The 21,507-nt window shown below is 45.9% G+C and overlaps 1 protein-coding gene across 2 annotated transcripts in view; it reads left to right on the top strand.

Annotated features, from left to right (window-relative positions):
* The window catches only part of LOC129708776 (voltage-dependent L-type calcium channel subunit alpha-1S-like), a 115,331-nt gene extending 95,532 nt beyond the window's left edge, over window positions 1–19,799 (top strand). For both annotated transcript variants that reach the window (XM_055654732.1, XM_055654733.1), the window contains 14 exons: window positions 105–233; window positions 649–714; window positions 883–974; window positions 1,052–1,211; window positions 2,099–2,226; window positions 3,122–3,218; window positions 5,896–5,998; window positions 7,278–7,379; window positions 9,764–9,903; window positions 10,826–10,951; window positions 12,508–12,737; window positions 13,993–14,099; window positions 17,168–17,268; window positions 19,292–19,799. In XM_055654732.1, the coding sequence (XP_055510707.1) occupies window positions 105–233; window positions 649–714; window positions 883–974; window positions 1,052–1,211; window positions 2,099–2,226; window positions 3,122–3,218; window positions 5,896–5,998; window positions 7,278–7,379; window positions 9,764–9,903; window positions 10,826–10,951; window positions 12,508–12,737; window positions 13,993–14,099; window positions 17,168–17,268; window positions 19,292–19,456 (1,746 nt within the window). In that variant the 3' untranslated portion in view covers window positions 19,457–19,799. The remainder of the gene's footprint in view (window positions 1–104; window positions 234–648; window positions 715–882; window positions 975–1,051; window positions 1,212–2,098; window positions 2,227–3,121; window positions 3,219–5,895; window positions 5,999–7,277; window positions 7,380–9,763; window positions 9,904–10,825; window positions 10,952–12,507; window positions 12,738–13,992; window positions 14,100–17,167; window positions 17,269–19,291) is intronic.
* The last annotated feature ends 1,708 nt before the right edge of the window (window positions 19,800–21,507 follow it).

Consider the following 21,507-nt stretch of genomic DNA (forward strand, 5'->3'; position numbering starts at 1 on the left):
CCTCCTCTCAATCTCTGTGCTTTCCCACTCCATCCCCAGCTCTGATTGTCAATATTACCGGTGCGTCACGTAATCCACTCTTTTTTTCCCTGGATGATTTCCAGGAGTCAGAGGACAGCTCCCGAATCTCCATCTCCTTCTTCCGTCTGTTCCGTGTGATGCGCCTAGTCAAATTGTTGAGCAGAGGAGAGGGTGTTCGAACCCTTCTGTGGACGTTCATCAAGTCCTTCCAGGTAAGGGATCTCAGCATGGTGCACGCAAAGCAAGCATGGGGGAAGACCAGCAAACACATTAAGGTGATGGAGAGAGGGAAGCCAGTTGACAATAAGCCAGCACAAGAAACAAATGGTAGGGAGGAGTGTGGGGTACCAAATAAAGAGCTCTAAACATGTGGATCCTGTGGCTGTGGTTCCATGGGCTCTTAGCTCTACCACTTCCTATCCATTATCTTCCAACAACCTTGTCTCTTTTTGCCCATTTGTAATATTGAGATTGGATGGGGACAACTGTACTAAATGGGACTGGCCAGTATCAGAGACAGTAGCGAATTGTGTACTACACACGGGAGACAGGGAGTGAGAAGAGAAAGTAATCACACACATTTAGCGAGCACGAGTCTTTATTGGTTTTCTTTTGATTTTCTGACAGGCTCTTCCCTACGTGGCACTTCTCATTGTGATGTTGTTCTTCATTTATGCGGTCATTGGAATGCAGGTAAGGCCAGGTATCCTCGGCTGCAGATGATTCCTTGGAAGGCACCTGCAGGTTTCTGCAGCTGGAACTTTAAAGGATGGCTGATGTCCATTCATCTCCAAACCACACTTTACCCTCCCCTGCACGGCTGAGCTGTTGTTCTCAAGAGTTCCTCTTCCTGGTTCCCAGGTCTTTGGCAAGATTGCCAACGTGGATGGGGCACAGATCAATCGCAACAACAATTTCCAGACCTTCCCCCAAGCCGTGCTCTTGCTCTTCAGGTGAGTGGGAAATCTCGCTGTGCCCATTGTTAACCCATCACTTGGTCGTGGGTGACTGTGTCTCTTCTGATCTCCAGGTGTGCCACAGGGGAAGCCTGGCAAGAGATCATGCTGGCATGTCAGCCTGGCAAGCTGTGTGACCCCGAGTCTGACTTCCAGCCTGGGGAGGAGTACACCTGCGGAACCAACTTTGCAGTCTTCTACTTCATGAGCTTCTACATGCTGTGCGCCTTCCTGGTGAGCTTTGTTCAGCAAAACTGCAACCTTACTCCCACCTACCTGCACAGACTATAGCAAGGACCCATGACTCCAACACTCAAGAGACAAAGCTACAGTCAACAGAATAACCCAAGTAGCAGACATCATCAGTTTAGTGAGTTCAGGGCAGTGGGATGTCAATCGCCCTGCAGTTGGTAGAGTGGTGCAGTTGGTAGAGCTGTTCCCTCACAGTACTAGTGACCCAGGTTCGATTCTGACCTCAGGCACTGTGTGTATGGAATTTTCACATTCTCCTGTTCACCGCATGGGCTTACTCCAGTTTTCTCCCACATCCCAATAACTTGTGGGATGGTGGGCTAATTGGCCCACTGTAAATTGTCCCCTCGTGCAGGTGAGGGGTGGAATCTGAGGATGACGAGACTGTGGCAAAAATGAAAAATAAAGGATTAGTGTAAATGATGTTAATGTACAGTGCGGACTCAGACCGAAGGGCCTGTTTCTGTGCTGTCTAATTCGCAGATTGGAATCTCAGCTGTGTGCCCTTGGTAAGATCTCTTTGTTTGCTGATCTACATGGGCATTGTTTAAGCAATAACCTGATTCTTAAATTGTTTTGTGTTCAATTTCTCCTTTGCCTCACCTCCCTACGACTATAATTCCCATATCACCTTCCCTTGCCAAGTTTCTGAAGCTGGAACTCACTATTTTCAACATCACTGCCTCTCTTTTCTCCATAAAAAACCCACTCTGTAACCATCCGCTCAGATGTATTATGTGGTTTGTTCCAATTTTACTAAGTGCTCAGTGACAGTCCCGTTCAAGCTCCCTGGGTACATTTTGCTTCGTTAATTCAACTATTCAAGCCTGCCTAGATTATGTATCTTTTTTCTTTGGTATCTTTTGCAGATCATAAACTTGTTTGTGGCTGTCATTATGGACAATTTTGATTATCTGACACGAGATTGGTCCATTCTGGGCCCTCATCATCTTGACGAATTTAAGAGGATATGGGCTGAATATGATCCTGAAGCAAAGTAAGTGTACACATGGCACAGGCTTGCCCCACAGCATTACGTATACACGTACACGTACGCTGATACTCAATCACACTCATATCACACACATACCGACACACTCACATACACAGACACCCTCACATCACATCACACACAAACACACACATGTACTGATACTCACACATCACACATACAAATACACATCCCATACACATACAAATATTGTACACATCACACACAACTTACCAACATTCAAAACAAACATACATACATTTACCAAAGCAGCACACAAACCGCACACATGCACATCACACACATACAAAACAGCACACGTAAACAAAATCATCACACAGAAACCGTGTGTGCTTGTACATACAAATGAACAAACACATCATAAATTTCACACATACACATAACACGCACAATCATCACTCGCACACAAATATCACACAGACACACGTAGACATCACTCACACATCCATTAATATCACACGCTCATATATTTGTACACAATCATACACTCACCCTCAAACTCATACCTCACGCCCCCATTTTCACACATTCACACATCCTCGTATTCCTACCCCCACATTTGGATTCCTGGCACCTGTAGCCCCATCTCACACCACCGTACTCACATCCACACCTTCACAAATACTGTTTCACTTATACACGTACACACACACTACAAAGATAAATATATGCAGAGGTTATAAAAGAGTGTGACATGGAATAAGACAATTTGTCCCATTTCAATTACAAGTTGAAAAATTACCATCCAGCCTAATTTCATCCGCACATGCAAACGCAGGTACACATCCACGTTCACGACTATGCATACTTTCCCCACTGAGAGGGAGCACATACACAAATACACATACACTGCTGATGATGGTTTCCTCATTCTTTGCAGGGGTCGGATCAAACACCTGGATGTGGTGACCCTGCTTCGACGCATCCAGCCCCCATTGGGATTTGGCAAGTTTTGCCCCCACCGTGTGGCTTGTAAGGTATGGTTGGTAGTTGTAGTCCGGATCGAACCTGGGTCTTTGGCGCTGTTAGGGTGCAACTCTTCCGCTGCGCCGCCGTGCCACCTGATATGTAGCTGTAATAGTAATCCAGAGATTGTTACAGTGGCACAGGTATTAGAGCCACTGCCTCATAGCTCCAGCGACTCAGGTTCAATCGTGACCTCGAGTACTGTCTGTGTGGAGCTTGTGTTATCTCTCTGTGACTAGGTGGGTTCCCTCTGGGTGCTCCCGTTTTCTTCCACATCCCGAAGATGCATCGGTTGGTGGATTAATTGGCCTCTGTAAATTGCCCCACGTTTGTACGTGAGCAATTGAATCTGGGATAGTTGATGAAAATATGGGAAGAGTAAAACAGGATTAGTGTACACCTGTGGGAAGTGTGTCCAGCTGCAGCCTCTTACTGACCACGAGAGGGAACTAGAGTTGCAGCTGGACAACCTCAGGATCGTTCAAGAAAATTAGAGTGTTTTAGGTAGGAGTTTTAGTTTTAGTTTTAGTTTTAGAGATACAGCATTGAAACAGGCCCTTCGGCCCACCGAGCCCGTGCTGACCACACACTAACGCTAGCCTACACACGCTAGGAACAATCTCCAATTATGCCGAAGCCAATTAACCTACAAACCTGTACGCCTTTGGAATGTGGAAGGAAACCAGCGCACTCGGAGGAAACCCACACAGGTCACGGGGAGAACGTACAGACTCCGTACAGACAGCACCCATAGTGAGGATTGAACCCAGGTCTCTGGCGTTGTAAGGCAGCAACTCTCCCGCTGCGCCACGGTGCCACCGTATCCGTGTCTTAGGGTCTTATGGTCTAAGAAGCTGTTCTTGAATCTGGAAGTAATGGCTCTTACTTCTACTACTATGCCGCCCTGGTTATAGTGAAGTGGTCACACCTATGGTACAGGAAGAAAGGAGGTGTGTGACCACTAGGAAAGGGAGTAGACACCGAGTGCAGGAATCCCCTGAAGCCATTCTCCTTGAAAACAGGCGTACCTTTGTGGATATTGTCGAAGGGGATTACCGTTCAGGAGAGAGCAGCAGCAGCAGCAGCAGCCAAGACTGTGGCACCATGCCTGGCACACAGAGTGATTGTGATAGGAGACTCGTAATTTGGGAGGGCAGACAGGACGTTCTGTGACCATAAACAGGACACTGGGATAGTGTGTTGCCTCCCTGGTGCATCCAGCCTGTTTTGGAGCAGCAGCAGCTGTTTTTCAGGGAGGTGGGGAGTAGCCAGACGTTGTGCACATTGGCACTAATGACATAGGGGTGAAGTTCTGTGGAGTAAATATAGAGACTTAGACAAAAGGTTAAAAAGCAGGACTTCAAGTGTAGGGTGAGAATAGGAGGATAGGATAGATGAATGTTTGGCCAAGGTGTTGGTGCAGGGGACAGGGATACATATTTTTGGACCGTACATAAAAATGCTGGAGAAACTCAGCGGGTAAAGCAGCATCTATGGAGCAAAGGAAATGGGTAACGTTTCGGGCCGAAACCTTTCTTCAGACCGAACGTTTCGGCCCGAAACATTACCTATTTCCTTCGCTCCATAGATGCTGCTGCACCTGCTGAGTTTCTCCAGCATTTTTGTGTACCTTTGATTTTCCAGCATCTGCAGTTCCTTCTTGAACATATTTTTGGACCATTGGGATCTCTTCAGGAGTAGAGGTGACCTGTACAAGAGGGACGGATTGCACCTGAACTGGAGGGGGACCAATATCCTTGCACTGAAGGTTGCTAGTGCTACTCGGGAGGGTTTAAACTAAAGTCGCAGAGGGGTGGGAACCAGAGTAGAAGGTCAGCAAATAGAAGGAGTGATGGAAAGGTAGATGTTAGGACTAGTAATTGTAAACGGGAGGATGGGCAGGGGCAGGTTAAAGAATAGAGTGAAACTGAACGACTGAAGCATGTGTATTTCAATATAAGGCGCCTTGTGGGTGAAGCAGATGAATTTAAAGCCTAGATCAGTGCTTGGAACTATGATCTTGCAGCCATTAAGGAGACTTGGTTGCAAGATGGACAGAACTGGCAGTTCAACGTTCCAGGGTTTCAATGTTTCAGGCGTGATAGAGAGGGGAGGGAGGGAAGAGACGGTGAGTTCCTTTACTACTCCGCGAGAAAGACACTGCGGCACTCAGAGAGGACATACTGGAGGGTGCTTCCACAGTGGCAATATGGATAGAACTCAAACATAAGAAAGGTGGAGTCATTCCAATGGGATTATATTATAGGCCTCCCAATAGCCAACATGAATTAGGGAACAGATATGTAGACACATACCTTATAACAGGAAACATGTGGTGGCTTTAGAGGACGCAAAAGTGGTTTGCCAGAATGCTGCCTGGATTAGAGGGTATTAGCTATAAAGAGAGCATGAACAAACTTGGATTGTTTTCTCTAGAACATTGGAGGTTGAGGGGAGACCCATTGAAATGTTTAAAATTATCAGAGGCATAGATAGGGTAGATATTCAGAACTTTTTTCCCAAGGTCAAAATGTCAAATTTGTAAAAGGCATAGCTTTAAGGTGTGAGGGGCTAAGTTTAAAGGAGATGTGTAGTGTAAATAGATGTGCAAACCTGGTCTCTTCCTCAACTTTGTTTTGTGTAATGTCCTCTCCTGCTGTTGATCTTCCCATTCCCTGCCATTTTTAGAGGCTGGTTGCTATGAACATGCCCATGAACAGCGATGGTACAGTCACCTTTAACGCCACCCTCTTTGCACTCGTTCGAACAGCCCTCAAAATCAAAACTGAAGGTAGGTGAAAATATAGGTCGGATGGTCATCTACCTCAACATCCCTGCTCTAGAAATACCAAAAGGGAGGCCGGATGTGTGGAGTTTGGGAGTTGAGAATGTACAATGAGAATGCAAGTGATAGAAACATGAGGAAACCAATTGGCCGCTTTCCCTTCAATCAGGTGACAGCTTTAGCCTTGTGCACTTTAATTCTCACAATGTCCCAAAAACTCTGCATTTCTCTTAAAAATATTCCGCAACTGGGCATCCACAACCTCTTGGTGAGAGAAATCTAAAAAACGATTGCCCTCCTTGTGAAGAGATTTATTTTTGTCTCCGTCGTGTTTGGCTGACCCCCTTGCCTTGGGACTGTGACCTTAAGTCTTAGATGTATGTCGTTGACTGGAAAACCAATAACCCTACATCTAAACCTGTCAAGCCTTGAATATATTTTGTATGGTTCCATGAGATTAAGTAGGAAGGAACTGCAGATGCTGGATTACACCGAAGATAGACACAAAATGCTGGAGTAATTCAGCGGGACAGGCAGCATTTCTGGAGAGAAGGGCTGGGTGACGTTTTAGGTCCGGTCAGAAGAAGGGTCTTGATCCGAAATGTCACCCGTTCCTTCTCTGCAGAGATGCTGCCTGTCCCACTGAGTTACTCCAGTATTTTATGTCTCATTCTTACAAAGTCAAGATAGTGTTTGGGCTCAGTTTGTTTACTGTTTCATCAGGTAACAAGCCACTTCCCCAAGAACCAGCCTGGTAAACACTCAGAAAATCCTTTCAACACAAAAATATGTTTGCTTGGTTCAAGAAACCAGACAAGTACTTACATCCCAGGAGCAGGCTGGCTGGGACTCTGCATAATTTCGGTTACAAGTCTTTTAATAAAATCCAGGGTTGCAGATACATGAAGGTGTTTCAACTTCATGCAGCTTATGTGTGCGGGTCCTCCCCAGTTTACAAACACTCGATTTATGTCGAGCCCATCCATATGAGCGAGTGCTTTGGAGACCAAGCAAGATGGATTTGTTGGTTGGTACCTCACATCCCGTCTAAATATCTCCCCCCTTATCCTACACTTAAGAGTTTTATCTATCTCTGAGAAGGGATCAGTTTTCTGCAGTCAACTCTATTATCTATAGCTCCCATAATTTACATCTCAATCATGTCCTCACTTAACCTTCTCTGATCTGGAAAAAGCAAAGCTAGCCCCTCTCATCTCTCCTCATAACTGAAGCACCCCCGTTCCATAGACGTATATTCATTTTGACAAATTATCTTTGCAACCAGGGAATTTTGAACAGGCCAACGAGGAACTGAGGGCCATTCTCAAAAAGATCTGGAAACGCACAAGCATGAAGCTACTTGACCAAGTGATTCCCCCCATTGGAGGTGAGTAGATGTTGGGTAAGAGAGGTAGGCCGAGTCTTGTGATGAAATGGCTGTGGCTTTGCTGTTGATGGCAGTTTGCTGTAAGTGGGCATGGGAATCCCATACAGGCAGGTGTAAGGCCGGACAGTGCTATTGCTTCTGTAAGCATGGGTCGATAATTTACTACTTGGACCCTGGTTGAAGTTCTTCTCTATTCAATCCATTTAAGGACGGTGGCACGGTGAGCAGCTGGTAAAGCACATGCCTCACAGCGCCAGATCCTCGGATTTCTTCCCACATCCAAAAGACGTGTGCATTTGTTGGATAATTGGCCTCTGTAAATTGACATTAATATGTAGGGAGTGGATGAGAAAGAGGGATAACCTAGAACTAGCCGATCAATGGTCGGTGCAGACTTGGTGGACCGTAGGGCCTGTTTTCATGTTGTGTTTTTAAAACTAATTCCATTAAGGGACTAGGTGTTGGAATGGTCAAATTATAAAAAAAATAATGGACTCACCAAGAGGTGCAGCTTAGAACCAGGCCTTTCAGCCCACCGAGTCCCTGCGGATATTTCAACCAATCTTTCTTCAGTTTCTTTTTTAAAATAATTTTCCTCACATTTTTAACAACTGCTCCTAGATTGGACCCCTCACACGCACTCTAGGGGCATTTTACAGTTGCCAATTAACCTACCAAAGGTAGTAACAAAACACTGGAGTAACTCAGTGGAGAGAAAGAATGGGTGACATTTCGGGGTGAGACCCTTCTTCAGACTGATGTCAGGAGAGTTTGTGGGACAGAGATAGAATGTAGTCGGGGACAGTAAGACAGTAAGGAAGGGGGAGGGGATGGAGAGAGAGGGAAAGCAAGGGCTATTTGAAGTTAGAGAGGTCAATTTCGCTGGGGTATAAGCTACTAAAGCGAAATATGAGGTCTGTCCCTGCAATTTGCGCTGGGCCTCACTCTGACAATGGAGGAGGCCCAGGACAGAAAGGTCATATTGGGAATGGGAGGTGAAGTTAAAGTGCTGAACAACCGGGAGATTAGGTAGGTTAAGGCGGACTGAGCGGAGGTGTTCAGCGAACCGATCACCAGGCCTGCGATTGGTCGCGCTGATGTACAAAAGTTGACACCTGGAACAGCGAATACAGTAGATGAGGTTGGAGGAGGTGCAGGTGAACCTCTGGCTCACCTGAAAAGACTGTCGGGGTCCTTGGATGGAGTCGAGGGGGGTCAATAGTCTGTCTTCTGTGATGGAGACGGTGAGATGCAGAAATGGTAGGGAGATATCGGAGATGGTCCAAGTGAATTTGAGTGCAGGATGGAAATTAGTCGTGAAGTTGATGAAGTCAGTGAGTTCTTGATGGGTGCAGGAGGCAGCACTGATGCAGTCGTCAATGAGGTAGAGTTTGGGGATAGGGCCAATATACGCCTGGAACAGTGATTGTTAGACGTACCCTACAAAGAGGCAGGCATAGCTGGGGCCCATGCGAGTGCTCATAGCTACGCCTTGGATTTGGAGGAAGTGGGAGGAGTCGAAGGAGATTTTTGATGAAGAGCATGTGAAGTGTCTTGGACACAGGTAGGGAGGGATTGGACCAGGGGGATAGGATGGAGTCGAGGTATGTGGAAATTAATTCAGAAATATCCTACTAATCCTTGCTTCTTCGGAATGTGGGAGAAAACCCATACAGTAATGGGGAGAACATGCAAACTACAATGACACCACCTCTGGCCGTGATTGACCCATGTCGCTGGAGCTGTGAGGCATCAGCTCTACTTGCTGTCACACCACTTGCTGCCCAATTGCCTGAATTTATTTGAATGATTTTAAGAGTGTTAATTTTTTGCATATTAAAAAATAATGCTACGTCAAAATATTCTGTACTTTTAATTTATTGTTCTGGTCCATAATGTCCGTAGATTTGACAGTGGGCTCTTGCCGCTTGTGAGTCTTACCTGAGTGTCAGATTTCACAGTCCTATTGTGGGTGGGATTTGAGCGCACAGTGATGGGATTAGTATTGCAGAAGTGCTACCAGGCAAGGCCTCTCTGACAACTGAACGGGCTTCCTGCAATACACTCCTATTGGGAAGCAGTGTCAGTTAAATAGGAACTTTATCCCTTTGTCAGCCATGAGCACAGACGGTTCGTCACTGACTCCGGAGTTAGTTTCATGCAACTGTTTGTTGAACGGCTGTTTTTTTTTAATGCAGCTGTGGTTTTGGAGACAGTCAGATAGACATGGATTATGAGGGCCCTCACTCATTGATGCTGGTCTGGGAGACACGCTGACTCAGATGGGAAGTGAGAGATGCCTTATTGTCCATATCTTGTGTTAAGTACATAAACATGATTCTGCTTAGTGAAGCGACAATAAAGATCAAACATTTTCCACTCAGATGACGAAGTGACCGTTGGCAAATTCTATGCCACATTCCTCATCCAGGAACACTTCAGGAAGTATCAGAAACGCCAGGAAGAATATTACGGAATTCATCCATCGAAAAAGAAGCAGACTGCAAATGAAATTGAGCTCCAGGTAATGCCTGAGGGAAGTGACTGGAGCGGGGGGGGGGGGGGGTCAGTGAGGGGGTGGTGTTACACTGAGAGATGAACAGGTCAGGGGATGGGGTTCAGTAAGGGTCAAGAATCAGCGAGGTTGTCGAGAAAGTGTTTGTAGGTCAGTGAGGGGGAGAGATGGATCAGAGAGATGCAATGGGAGTTAGTGATGGGACCAGGGATTGGGGTTAGTGGCAGAATGTAGGGGGGTGTGGAGCGGATTGGGTCAGTGATGTAGGGAAGTGAGGGGGGGGGAGAGGTGTCAGTGATGGGGTTGTGAGGGGGTTGGGAGGATGTGGGTTAGTGAGTGGGGGTGGTGAATCAGTGACTGGGGCCGGTGATGGGGTTGGGTCTCTGAGCTGTGTCAGTTTGGCAGGGTCACTGAGAGAGGGGGTGGGTCACTGGGGAGAGGTTGGTGAGGGGTGGGTCAGAGATGGATGATCAGTGGGAAGGCGAGTAAGGGTGTGGAGATTGGGTCAGTGATGGGACAGGGTGCCAGGCAGTGGGGGGGAGGGGGTCAGTAGGAGGACAAGTGATGGATGGGGTTTTGTGCTAGCAATGGGGGGGGGGGGGGGGGGGGTGTGAGGCAGTTAGAGTTAGGGGGATGTCAGTGATGGGAGGGTCGTGGGTATGTGGTAGGTTGGAAAAGCATAGTTTAGTAATGTGATCAGGTGTGAGACAGTTGGGGAATTGATGATGGGCGATCAATGGGAGGATAAGTCTGGGATGGGGGGTCTGGTCAGTGATGGGACAGAGTGTGAATGGCTTCAGTGAGTGGGCTGCAGGAAAGGGCTCTGGGTGAAGTCTGTGACCTGGGATGCTCAGAGTAGGCATAATGGATGGATGTGTGTGGGCTGAAGTCGCTGAGGTGGTTCATAAGGCTTCATTCTGCGGGCCTACAGGCCGGACTGCGCAATGCTGAAGAGGATGTCGGTGAAGAACTCCATCGCACAGTGTCCGGAGAGCTGCCCCTTGATGAAGGAGAGCGGACAATTGAGGACGGTGGCCTGGATGAGACGATATACCGGGTTGGTCAACTTGACAGTGGAATTTATGATGTTCAGGGAATTATCTTGGTTGAACCCCGGGATTATTTTATAAACCCAGTGGAAGTGTTTCATGGAACAGAAAACAAGTCCATTCAAAGCTCCTTTCTTGCTATTGCCCATTCTGACTTTATGGGAATTCCCAACTATTGAAATATGTCCAACTCTGGTGTGACTGCATGAACAGGTTTTATTTCCCTACAGAAGGAATGATATACTTGCAATAAAGGGAGCGCAGTGATGGTCACCAGATTAATTTTTGGATGATGGGTCTGTTGTATGAGGACAGATTATGCAGGCGGGTTCATTCTCCCTGGAGTTAAAAAGAATAAGAGGTGATATAATTAATAGTTTGCAGTGTTTTCCTCCCACAACTTAAAACAAATATGGGTTGGTTGGGTTAATGGGCCACTGTGAATTCCCTCTAGTGTTTAGGTAAATGGTAGAATTTGCAGAGATCGATGGGACTGTGGGGAAAACAAAATAGGATGAGTGTTGTGGTCGGAACAGACTGTTCACATGCTGTATAACTCTATGCAATGTATACAATTGTTATGGGGCTTGAGTGGATAGATATGGAGTCACTGGGGAGTTAAAAATCTGAGAGAGATGGGAGAGTTTAAGACTCATAATATGGGGTTGGCCATTCAGGATAGGTGGTGAATCTTGAGAGTAACCTCCCAGGATGGCTAAGGAAGCTCATCGTGGTGTAGTTTGAAGAAGGGTCCTAAACCAAATTGTTGCCTGCCCACAGATACTGCCTATCCCGTTGAGTTCCTCTTGCACTTTGTATTTTGAGGGATACGGGGTTAGTGCAGGAAAAGGGGACTGAGGTGAAAGGCCGATGAGGATTTTACTGAATGTCGGAACAGACACGAGGGCCCAAATGGCCAGACCTTGCTCTTCCTCCCAAGTGCTTGAGTAATCACAGCTGTAACTGCAACATGATAGTGCTTTTTGACTTTGAGGATTGCTTTCACAATTAACAAACCTCTTTAGTAAACCGTGGTGAAATGAAAGCTTTTGTGTTGGGCATTGAATTGTGCACAAACAACAGGAAAATACTTGTCTCTCCTAAGTTGTCAGACATGTTAAAATGTCCTACATCTGGTTTCATCTCATCTAGAACTGCTGGTTGTATATCTCAAAGTCAGGTGTCAGTATGTGCCACAGGACTGAAATAGCTCTTGTTATTATTGACACCCAGTGTGATTGCAATAAAATGGACTTATCTTTCCTACTCCTGTTTACAACCTTGAACTCAGTTGAGCACACATTTCTCCTCCAGTCCACTCCACTGTCATCCAGCCAAAAGGGCAGCTGCCACTTAATTCCAAGGTAGAGACGGGAGCAATCAGCAGTTGTTGCAATACCTGATCTTGGTATATGGCTTTGTAAAGGCACGATGTACAGTAAATGGAAACTGATTCCTTTCAGTTAATTTAAAATGAAGTATGTTAATTTGAAATTACCATGAAATTAATTTAAAAGTACTGAAAATGGTGTTAAAAGTCTGACTTTGTATCCTGTCCTTCAAGAGAGCCGGAGGATTGTTTGGAGAGCAAGCTGATTCCTACCAAATGGACAGAAGTGGCTCCTACCAGCAACAGATCACAAGCCAGCGACCACTTCAATTCAGTAAATCCGAGGGTGCAGGAGAGGAATCTCCACATGGCAGGCTGACTGATCTGCCCTTCAACACAATCGACTTCTTCCCCTCAGCTGAGAACAAGAACATGAATAACTCAAACACCAAAGGCCAAAGCAGGTAAAAGGGATAGGAGGCAGCGTATGCACAGGCACAGAGATGCAGCGGTAGAGTTGCTGCCTTACAGCGCCAGAGACCCGGGTTTGGTCTTGACTCTGAGTGCAGTCTGTGCGGAGTTTGTATGTTCTCCCTGTGACCGCGTGGGCTTTCTCAGGTGCTCCGGTTTTCTCCCACACTCCAAAGACGTACAGGTTTGTAGGTTAATTGGCATCTGTAAATTGTACCTAGTGTGTAGGATAGTGCTAGTGTACGGAGTGATTGCTGGTCGGTGCAGACTACGTTGTCTGAAGGGCCTGTTGCCATGATGTATCCCTAAAGGCCACAGCAGATAAAAGTGATAAGACGCAGCATAAACACAAATTGGCGCAGGTAATTGTGAGATAAGGACTGAATTATCAGCTTTTTACACTGTTTTGAGCTGAAACCACTTACTTGCTCAGACGCAACACACCCCGTGCCATTACACACATCACTAGAAACACACTGCACTCAACTGACCCACAGTACACCCCACATTTACACAACTTTACACACACACACCAAGTGTTCTTTTCAGTTTCGCACTCATACACACACGCACCCTATCCTTTCACACCTATACTGTACCCCATCCAACACCTCAGCCTTTCTCACACACACACAAACACACACTACCCCATTCAGCAACCTGCCCTTTCACACACAATACCCCATCTAACAACCCACCCTTTCACACACACTCTACCCATTCCAACACACTACCCTTTCACACACACTCTACCCATTCCAACATGCTACCCTTTCACATACACTATACCCATCCTACACCACACCTTTGAACATATACACAAAGCCTGTTATACATATATTGGTGCTGACATGGTGGCTGATATGTGATTTTTTAATATATTGTCCAAAACAAATCCCTTGATTTCAATGTCATTTATATAGTTGAGCATCGACTGCAGGTGAGTGAGCTCCCATTAGGTAATGTGTATGCTGTGGTCTGTGATAGGGTTTGGATGTTGATGTGTCTGTTTCATCATTTTCAGCCAGTCTTAGAGCATGCAGAATATTCCATCCTTCATGTGACTCAGACAAAACAGCCAGCCAGGTTACCCCTTTCCACTTTACTAAAGCTACAAGTTGGTGACAATTTATCCTATTGGCCATGTGATTGTGGGAAGTAAGAGTTTCATTGGCCTCCGAAAAGCTGTTTGCTCACCATTTGTCCAGCACTCTTCTATTCACTGTGATCCTTTTTACTTCATTGCAGCCTTTACTACGAAGATGAATTACAAAAGGAAATTGCAAAACTTGAGTTTGATGGTGATCTTGATGCCAAATTAATGCAGGCCAGGCAGCAGTCTCCCCCAGTGTCAGGTCAGTAAATAATAGATGTAAGATTTCATTCAGTTATAAAAAATATTCAACTAACCTGCAGTTAATCACTTGCTTGGACTCCTTAATGATCCTCAGAGGTGCAGTCATAATCCTACAGCTGTGATTTCATCTGACAATTCACTCTTAACTGGATCAAAAGGTTCAGAATTGAAGTTTCACCACAGAGGGTGGCACATAACTCAGGCTGGCACTCCACAGCTAAAACATGGTCTGCTGCAATGCTAAAGATGTAACATGGGCCCCCATCAGATGGGTGCAAAATTCCCATGGGTTTATTTTACGGGAAAACATGGAAATTATCCTCATCCATTGGCCAATATTTATCCATACCCTCAGCAATACCAAAAAGCAAAAAAATCTCCGGATGATAGAAATCTAAAATTTAAACAGAAAAAGCTAGAAATATTCAGCAGGTTGAGCAGTGTCTGTGCAGCAAGAATCACAGGGTGACAACACTTCACCACAACTGTGCAGAGTGAGAAAACAACATGTTTTAGGTTGCAGAGAAAGTGGAGGGGTGGGAGAACGGCCTGCAATAGGGAGATCAAATCTGCCATAGGAAGTCCAAGAGTGACTGAATGATACATGAGGCAGTGGTGCTGGTTGAGCGAAGGAGGTGAAGGCTTATTAGTTGGAGGATTTGTGAATAGATAGAACATAGAACAGTATAGCACAGGAACGGGCCCCTCAGCCCACAATATCTGTGCCGAACATGGTGCCAAAACTAACTCTTACCGGCCTGCTTATAATCCATATTCCACCATTCCCTGCATTCACATGAACCTATCCCAAAGTCCCTTAAATGCCACTTTCGTAACTAGCTTCACCACCACCCCTGATAGTGCATTCCAGGCACTCACCACCCTCTGTGTAAAAAAAACTTGCCCAGCTCATTTCCTTTACACTTTGCTCCTCTCACCTTAACACAAATCCCTTATAGAAGTGAATGAAAAAGGAGGAGAGAGGAATTGTGAGATACAAAACACAAGCGAATGTTGGGTATGGTTGGTGTAGTACAAGTTAAACCCCATTTAAATACTTCACAACAATAAACAGTAATGACCCAGTTTGAAGAAAAGTCTCGACCCAAAATGATGCCTATCCATGTTCTCCAGAGATGTTGACTGACCTGCTGAGTTACTCCAGCACTTTGTGTCCTTTCGTGTAAACTAGCCTCTGCATTTCCCTTTCTACAAGCAAAATGGTATCTTCATACTGCATTGATTCAAATAAATAGCATGGTGATGATGGAAAGATGGTGAGAAGGAGCAAAAATACCTTATTGAGTTTTGTTTTGAGGAACAGAGGTGAAGCTAAAATTCAATAGATATTGAAGAAGGGTCTCGACCCGAAACGTCATCTATTCCTTCTCTCCAGACACGCTGCCTGTCCCGCTGAGTTACTCCAGCATTTTGCGTCTAAATTCAATAGACATCGCTTGTTTCGAAAAACCAGAGTACCGTTGACGATTTTCTTCATTCGCAGTTACTTCTTGTGTGTATAATTGTCTGAAATACTGGATAAGGAATCAACTCCCGTTATTTGCCTGAGGAAACTACTCTTCCTGGCTGCACTATTGTCCGTAGGCTTGAGGACCATACTAAGATCTAGGCAGAAATTAGGTCAGAATAAAGGTACATTCAGCCAATGGATATGAAGGGGTTGTTGGAGTAGCTTCATAAGTGTTTCTCCAGTATTTTATGATGACTGATGCAAGCTGCACATGTCTCCAATATATGTATTAGGATAGGGATCAGTATCACAGTGAGCCACAAGATCAATGCCAGGTTGAAATATCAGACTTTGGAACTGTTCTACAGGCAATTAAAGGCTCCCTGGAGGCTGGGATAGATTTTCCCATTGATGTCACGGAAATGTGGTTCCCGAGATATGAAATTAACTGGAACCCTGTGATGGATCTTGATTGGGGACAGGTTAATGAAGGAACTTTGTTTTCCAGTTTTTTAGCATAAATATAAATACAGTCATTCAGCACAAATATAAGCAAAGTAACATAACACTGTTGGCAGATTTGGTGTGATCTCGCTATGGAGTGTAGGTAACAAAGGAGGACCAGCTTCCTGCTCGGGCTGCGATTCTGCTCCCTCCAACAGCGACGTTGGAGATGCAGTATTGAAGTAAGGAAGATCAAGGCGAGGGTTGGTGTGCTTGCGCTGCCTTGCCAGATCCCAATTTGCACCATGATTGGGTCTGCCGTCTCTCCATCCATGGAGTTTGTATATTATTGTGCAGCAGGCGGGGGACAGTGATAGATTTTCGGAGAAGAATCCACTAAAATCCCTTTCAGGAGCCAGATGAAGGGTTTTGTGATGCCACTGGAGGCCATAGATTATGCTGCTCTTGGTCACTGAAGCATGGGATAAATGATAGAGTTTTAAAAGGATGCAGGAGAGAGATACACAGAGGGTACGTATGCACAGGTTGATGAAAGTGACGGGGGAGGTGAATAAAGCGGATGATGAGGTGTATGCTATTTTATGGTTGGTCAACCTTTATAAAACACTGATCTCGCTTCAAATGTTTCATTTGATGACTTTTTTTGTGTTAATGGGAGAAATGAGAGATGGCACAGTGGCTGTGGGTGCTGCATGTACAGAGTTAGTACATTCTCCCTGTGACCGCATGCGTTTTCTCCATCATTAAGTCGATGGTGATGCATCAGTTACTCCGTCTACAGTAAATGCCCATCAATCTGCTTGTTGCAAGTGTCCATCGAGCTGCCTGTAGCAGATCTCTGTCTGTCTGTGGCAACTGTCTGTCTGTCCAGCTGTGACGGCCGCTCCTCACTCTGCCTGTGACCACTGCCCCTCATTCCCGCAATAGTGACTGTTCGACATTCCGCCTGTGCGAGAGTCTTACAGTTTATCTCTGGTGCACATTATTAGTTCATCTGTAGCAAGTGTCCATCGGTCCACCTGTGCCTCGTGCCAATCAGTACGCATCTGGTCAGTGTCCACCAGTTTCCACTGGGCATGTCAACCGTCCACATGTGGTGTGAATCTCGGTCACTATTCTAACTTTTCCAGGGAGGAAGACAAACTGCCCAGTGAACAATCTTACCCCAGAGACCACAAACAAGAAAGAACAGGAAGAGCCAGGACTGGCACAACACTGCCCTGCCGACGAGGTAATGAGACACAGCCACAGCATTTGTTTCCACTGTACATCACTCAAGTGTGGAGTTACACGGTATCCCTCAGGATGGAAGTTACACTCAGGAGGGGTTACACTGTACATCACTCAGGAGTAGAGTTAGACTATGTGTACATCACTCGGATGTAGAATTACGCTATCAAAAATTCAATCCAGTGCACTTCTCCATACTTATTTTTCCCTGTAGAAGTCATTTTTGTAAGTCATTTAAAGAGCACATTTGAAAAATCCTCTAACTCAATCTTATGTTTATAAGACATAGGAGCAGAATTTAGTCCATTGAGTCTACTCAGCCATTCAATCATGACTAATCTAACTTTCCCTCTCAACACCATCTCCTGCCTTCTCACTGTAACCTTTCAGACCCTTACTAATCAAGAACCTATCAATCTCCTCTTTGAAAATACCCCAAAATGGCCTACACTGTGTGGCTATGAATTCCATAGATTCACCACCCTCTGGCTAAAGAAATTCCTCCTCAACTCCTTTCCTAACTGCATATCCTTTTATTCTGCGGCTGTACCTTCTGGTTCTAGACTCTGCCACTAATGGAAACATCCTCTCCACAACCACTCTATCCAGGCCTTTCATTATTTGGATAAGTTTCAATGAGATCCCCTCCTTATTCTGAGTGACTTAGCCAGGAAAATTGAAATTCAATTCCATCTCAGTGGACTATTCTGAGTTGGTGCCTGTGAGATTCATTTACGTTGATCTTGATCTATTTCTCATTGTCACTGAAAAGTAAGAATGTTGAACTCTCAAGTCCTCTCACTTGCTTCTCACTTTGCACTAATATTTAAAAACCGTTAAAAGGTAATACCACAGCCAATGTTTCATGTTGAATGAAAACAGAACACAGGAAACACTCGGGTGGTAAGACAGCATCAGTAGAAAGTGAAACAGAATCAATGTTTCAGGCCAAAGATACTCCGGCAGAACTGGGAGAGTGTTTCAAGTTGCAAGGAGAGTGTGGAAGGGTGGATAGGTCTAAGGAACATCTCAAAGGATTGGCACGGTGGCACAGCTAGCAGAGCCACTGCCTCACAAGTCCACCAACCTGGGTTCAATCCTGACCCAGGGTGCTGTCTGTGTAGAGTTTGCATGTTCTTCTTGTAACTAAGTGGATTTTCCCCCAGGTGCTCCAGTATCCTCCCACATTCCGGGTTGCAAAGGTAATTAGCAGCTGTAAATTGCCCCGAGTGTGTAGCATCTGCAGGACGTTGATGGAAATAAACTGAGATTATTGTAGGATTGGTATAAATGGGGTGGTTGGTAGTCAATGTGGACTCAGTGAGGCATAGAGCATTTTCCATGCTGTATCACTCCAAGATCTACGGTCGAGTTTTTCCAGGTGATTCCAATGTTTAGTTTTAGACATCTCCATTGAACATGTTATTAATCATTCAAGGGATGTGTGCTTCGCAGGCTGAGCCAGCATTTAATGTTCCATCCCTAATTGCCCTTATGAAGGTGATGGAGAACTTTAACCGCTGCAGTCCTTGAGATAGGGCCACAATGCTGTTAGGGAGAGTTCCAGGATGGAATATTTCCAAGTCGGGATGGTCCATCAGGAAAGATAGCCAGGCAGATTGGGTGATTAAACAAAGCGAATGAAGACCATCAAAAAAATCCATCACCACCTGGACGTTGCTCTCCATCTGCCTGGCTATCTTTGCTGATCCTCCCCTTTTAAGAAATAATTCAGGAGGTTACTGAGCACTCTCCTCACAAAGATCTCCACTCCCCCCCCCCACCATGAAAGACACATTCTGCATGCCTATTCATGCCACTTAGGGGATTCTTGACGCACTGGGCATTCAGAGCAGAATAGGGAACCGGATGTCCAGTTCTGAAGGACTCCTAGGTCCTGATGGGCTTGAACCGTACAGTGATGCCACTGAACAGGACAGGCAAGGGGAGAGAGAGAGGTAGCTAGAAAGATAACACAGGCAGTGTTAATGCTTGTTGTTTTTCTCTCATCATTCTCTGACAAGGTAGAGGAAGTCCAAAGACCTCTGGAGCCGGCTGCCAACCCAACCCTTGTGGTCATGATGGTGGAGCAGCTTCCGCTGGGAACCCCAGCAACGAGTGTGCAGAGAATTCGACCTGCAGCCACAGATATTGATGGCAACTACTCAACTATGCTGCCAAAACTTTGAAGCTAAACCTTGGTCTGCAGAGGAGACAGGGAGACCCTCAAGAACAAGGCCTGCTTCCTGTTTGGTTTATTTTATGTGTATGTGGAAAGGGTGAGAGTTGTGAGGGAACGTAAGAGATTTCAGTCGGTTGCTGATGGAGCAAGAATGCAGGCCGTTAAAGAGGGCTCTGGGAGAAGAGGAGATGTCAGGGAAGCTACATTGTTACTGTGACTCTGACTCGGTTTGTTCAGGTCTTGAGGCTTGTCCTGATCTTGTAATTACGCTGTGTTTCTATTCAATTGTTACGGCTTTGTATTATTTCATTGGTATTCATGGTGCTCATTAAATACTTTATGGTCGACAAGATCTTCCTGATCCTTGTTGTGTGTGTGGGAGTTCAGAGTGCATTTTTCCAGACACATGGTGGTTTTGTGTTCAATGTCCCAGACACATGGTCAATATCCTAGGCTCTTTGTCCACCTCCAAATGAGGCTCAGCTGCAAACCAGTGAGGTTCTCCCAGTGGCAGAGATGCAGTGTCCCTGCACACTCCTTGTAAATGCCCAGACACCTAAGTTCTAGGAGCAGAATTAGGCCCTTCAGCCCATCATGTCTACTCCGCCATTCAATCATGGCTGATTTACCTTTCATAGAAACATAGAAACATAGAAAGTAGGTGCGAGAGCAGACCACCAGGTCCATCGAGCCCGCACTGCCATTCGCTCATGGCTGAACACTAAACAGACACACTTACCCACAAACAGTAGACACAAGACACAGAACACAAGACACTACCCTCCCCTTTATACCGCTATCACCCCTCTCCACCCCAAGAACCCCTCTCCCCCTCAACCACATTCTCCTGCCTTCTCCCAACCACTTCGCAGGGAACACTCCACCTGTGTCCTGCTCTTGTGAAACCCCTCTGTTGTCTCTGTAATGGTGAATCCTGTTCCTGCTTCCCCATCACTAATGCTCCAATGGGCACCCACTCTGACCACTGTATACCGAACCACTGGCACTGTTGTAGAAAGTCCAATGTAAGCCCGAGTGAACACCTTCCGTAGGATTCAATAATTTCAAACACACATAGCTGTACTGGTTGCTTTTACCAACCATTGGATGCAATATCATTAATACGCCATCAGACTTTTATTAAACTACTAGGCCAGGTGGGACCAATTGGGCCCCGTTCCCACAATGCAATATTCCACCACTCATCCATAGCCCCTAACTGCGCAGATTCCCGTTGTGACGCGAGTCACGGCAACCATCCCCCAAATGTGCCTCGCCATCCCTCTACCTACCTGTCCTCCTCCATTCCCCCTCATCCCCCAGCACTCTCTCCCTTCCTCTTCATCCTCTTCTTTCCCCTCTCCTCCTCCCCCCCACTCCCTCCCTCTCCTTTCCCATTCCCTCAGTCACTCCCACTCTCCCTCCATAACCCCTCTCCCTTCCTACCCTCCTCTTCTCCCTCAATCCCCCTGCTCCCCCACTCCTCACCTCCCCCCCAACACAAAGAAAATCACATTTTTGTTTTAATGAAACCCCCTCCCCCCCCACCCCCCTCTCCCCCCCCCCCCCCCCCCCCCCCACACAATGAAAATTGTGATTTTTTTCTTTAAAATAACCTAAACACAATGATAGCTGTTAATGAAAACTTAAGAATTTGATTAAAACTGAGTTATTTTGAAAATCGCAATTTTTTATGTAAATCAGATTCTGGATCCCATTGTGGCAAAATGGGGAGGGCATAGAAACATAGACAATAGGTGCAGGAGTAGGCCATTCGGCCCTTCAAGCCTGCACGCCATTCAATATGATCATGGCTGATCATCCAACTCAGTATCCTGTACCTGCCTTCTCTCCATACCCCCTGATCCCTTTAGCCACAAGGGCCACATCTAACTCCCTCTTAAATATAGACAATGAACTGGCCTCAAGTACCTTCTGTGGTAGAGAATTCCAGAGATTCACCACTCTCTGTGTGAAAAATGTTTTCCTCATCTTGGTCCTAAAAGATTTCCCCCTTATCCTTAAACTATGACCCCTTGTTCTGGACTTCCCCAACAT

Source organism: Leucoraja erinacea, chromosome 24, assembly GCF_028641065.1.
Source record: "Leucoraja erinacea ecotype New England chromosome 24, Leri_hhj_1, whole genome shotgun sequence".
NCBI classification, from domain to species: domain Eukaryota; kingdom Metazoa; phylum Chordata; class Chondrichthyes; order Rajiformes; family Rajidae; genus Leucoraja; species Leucoraja erinaceus.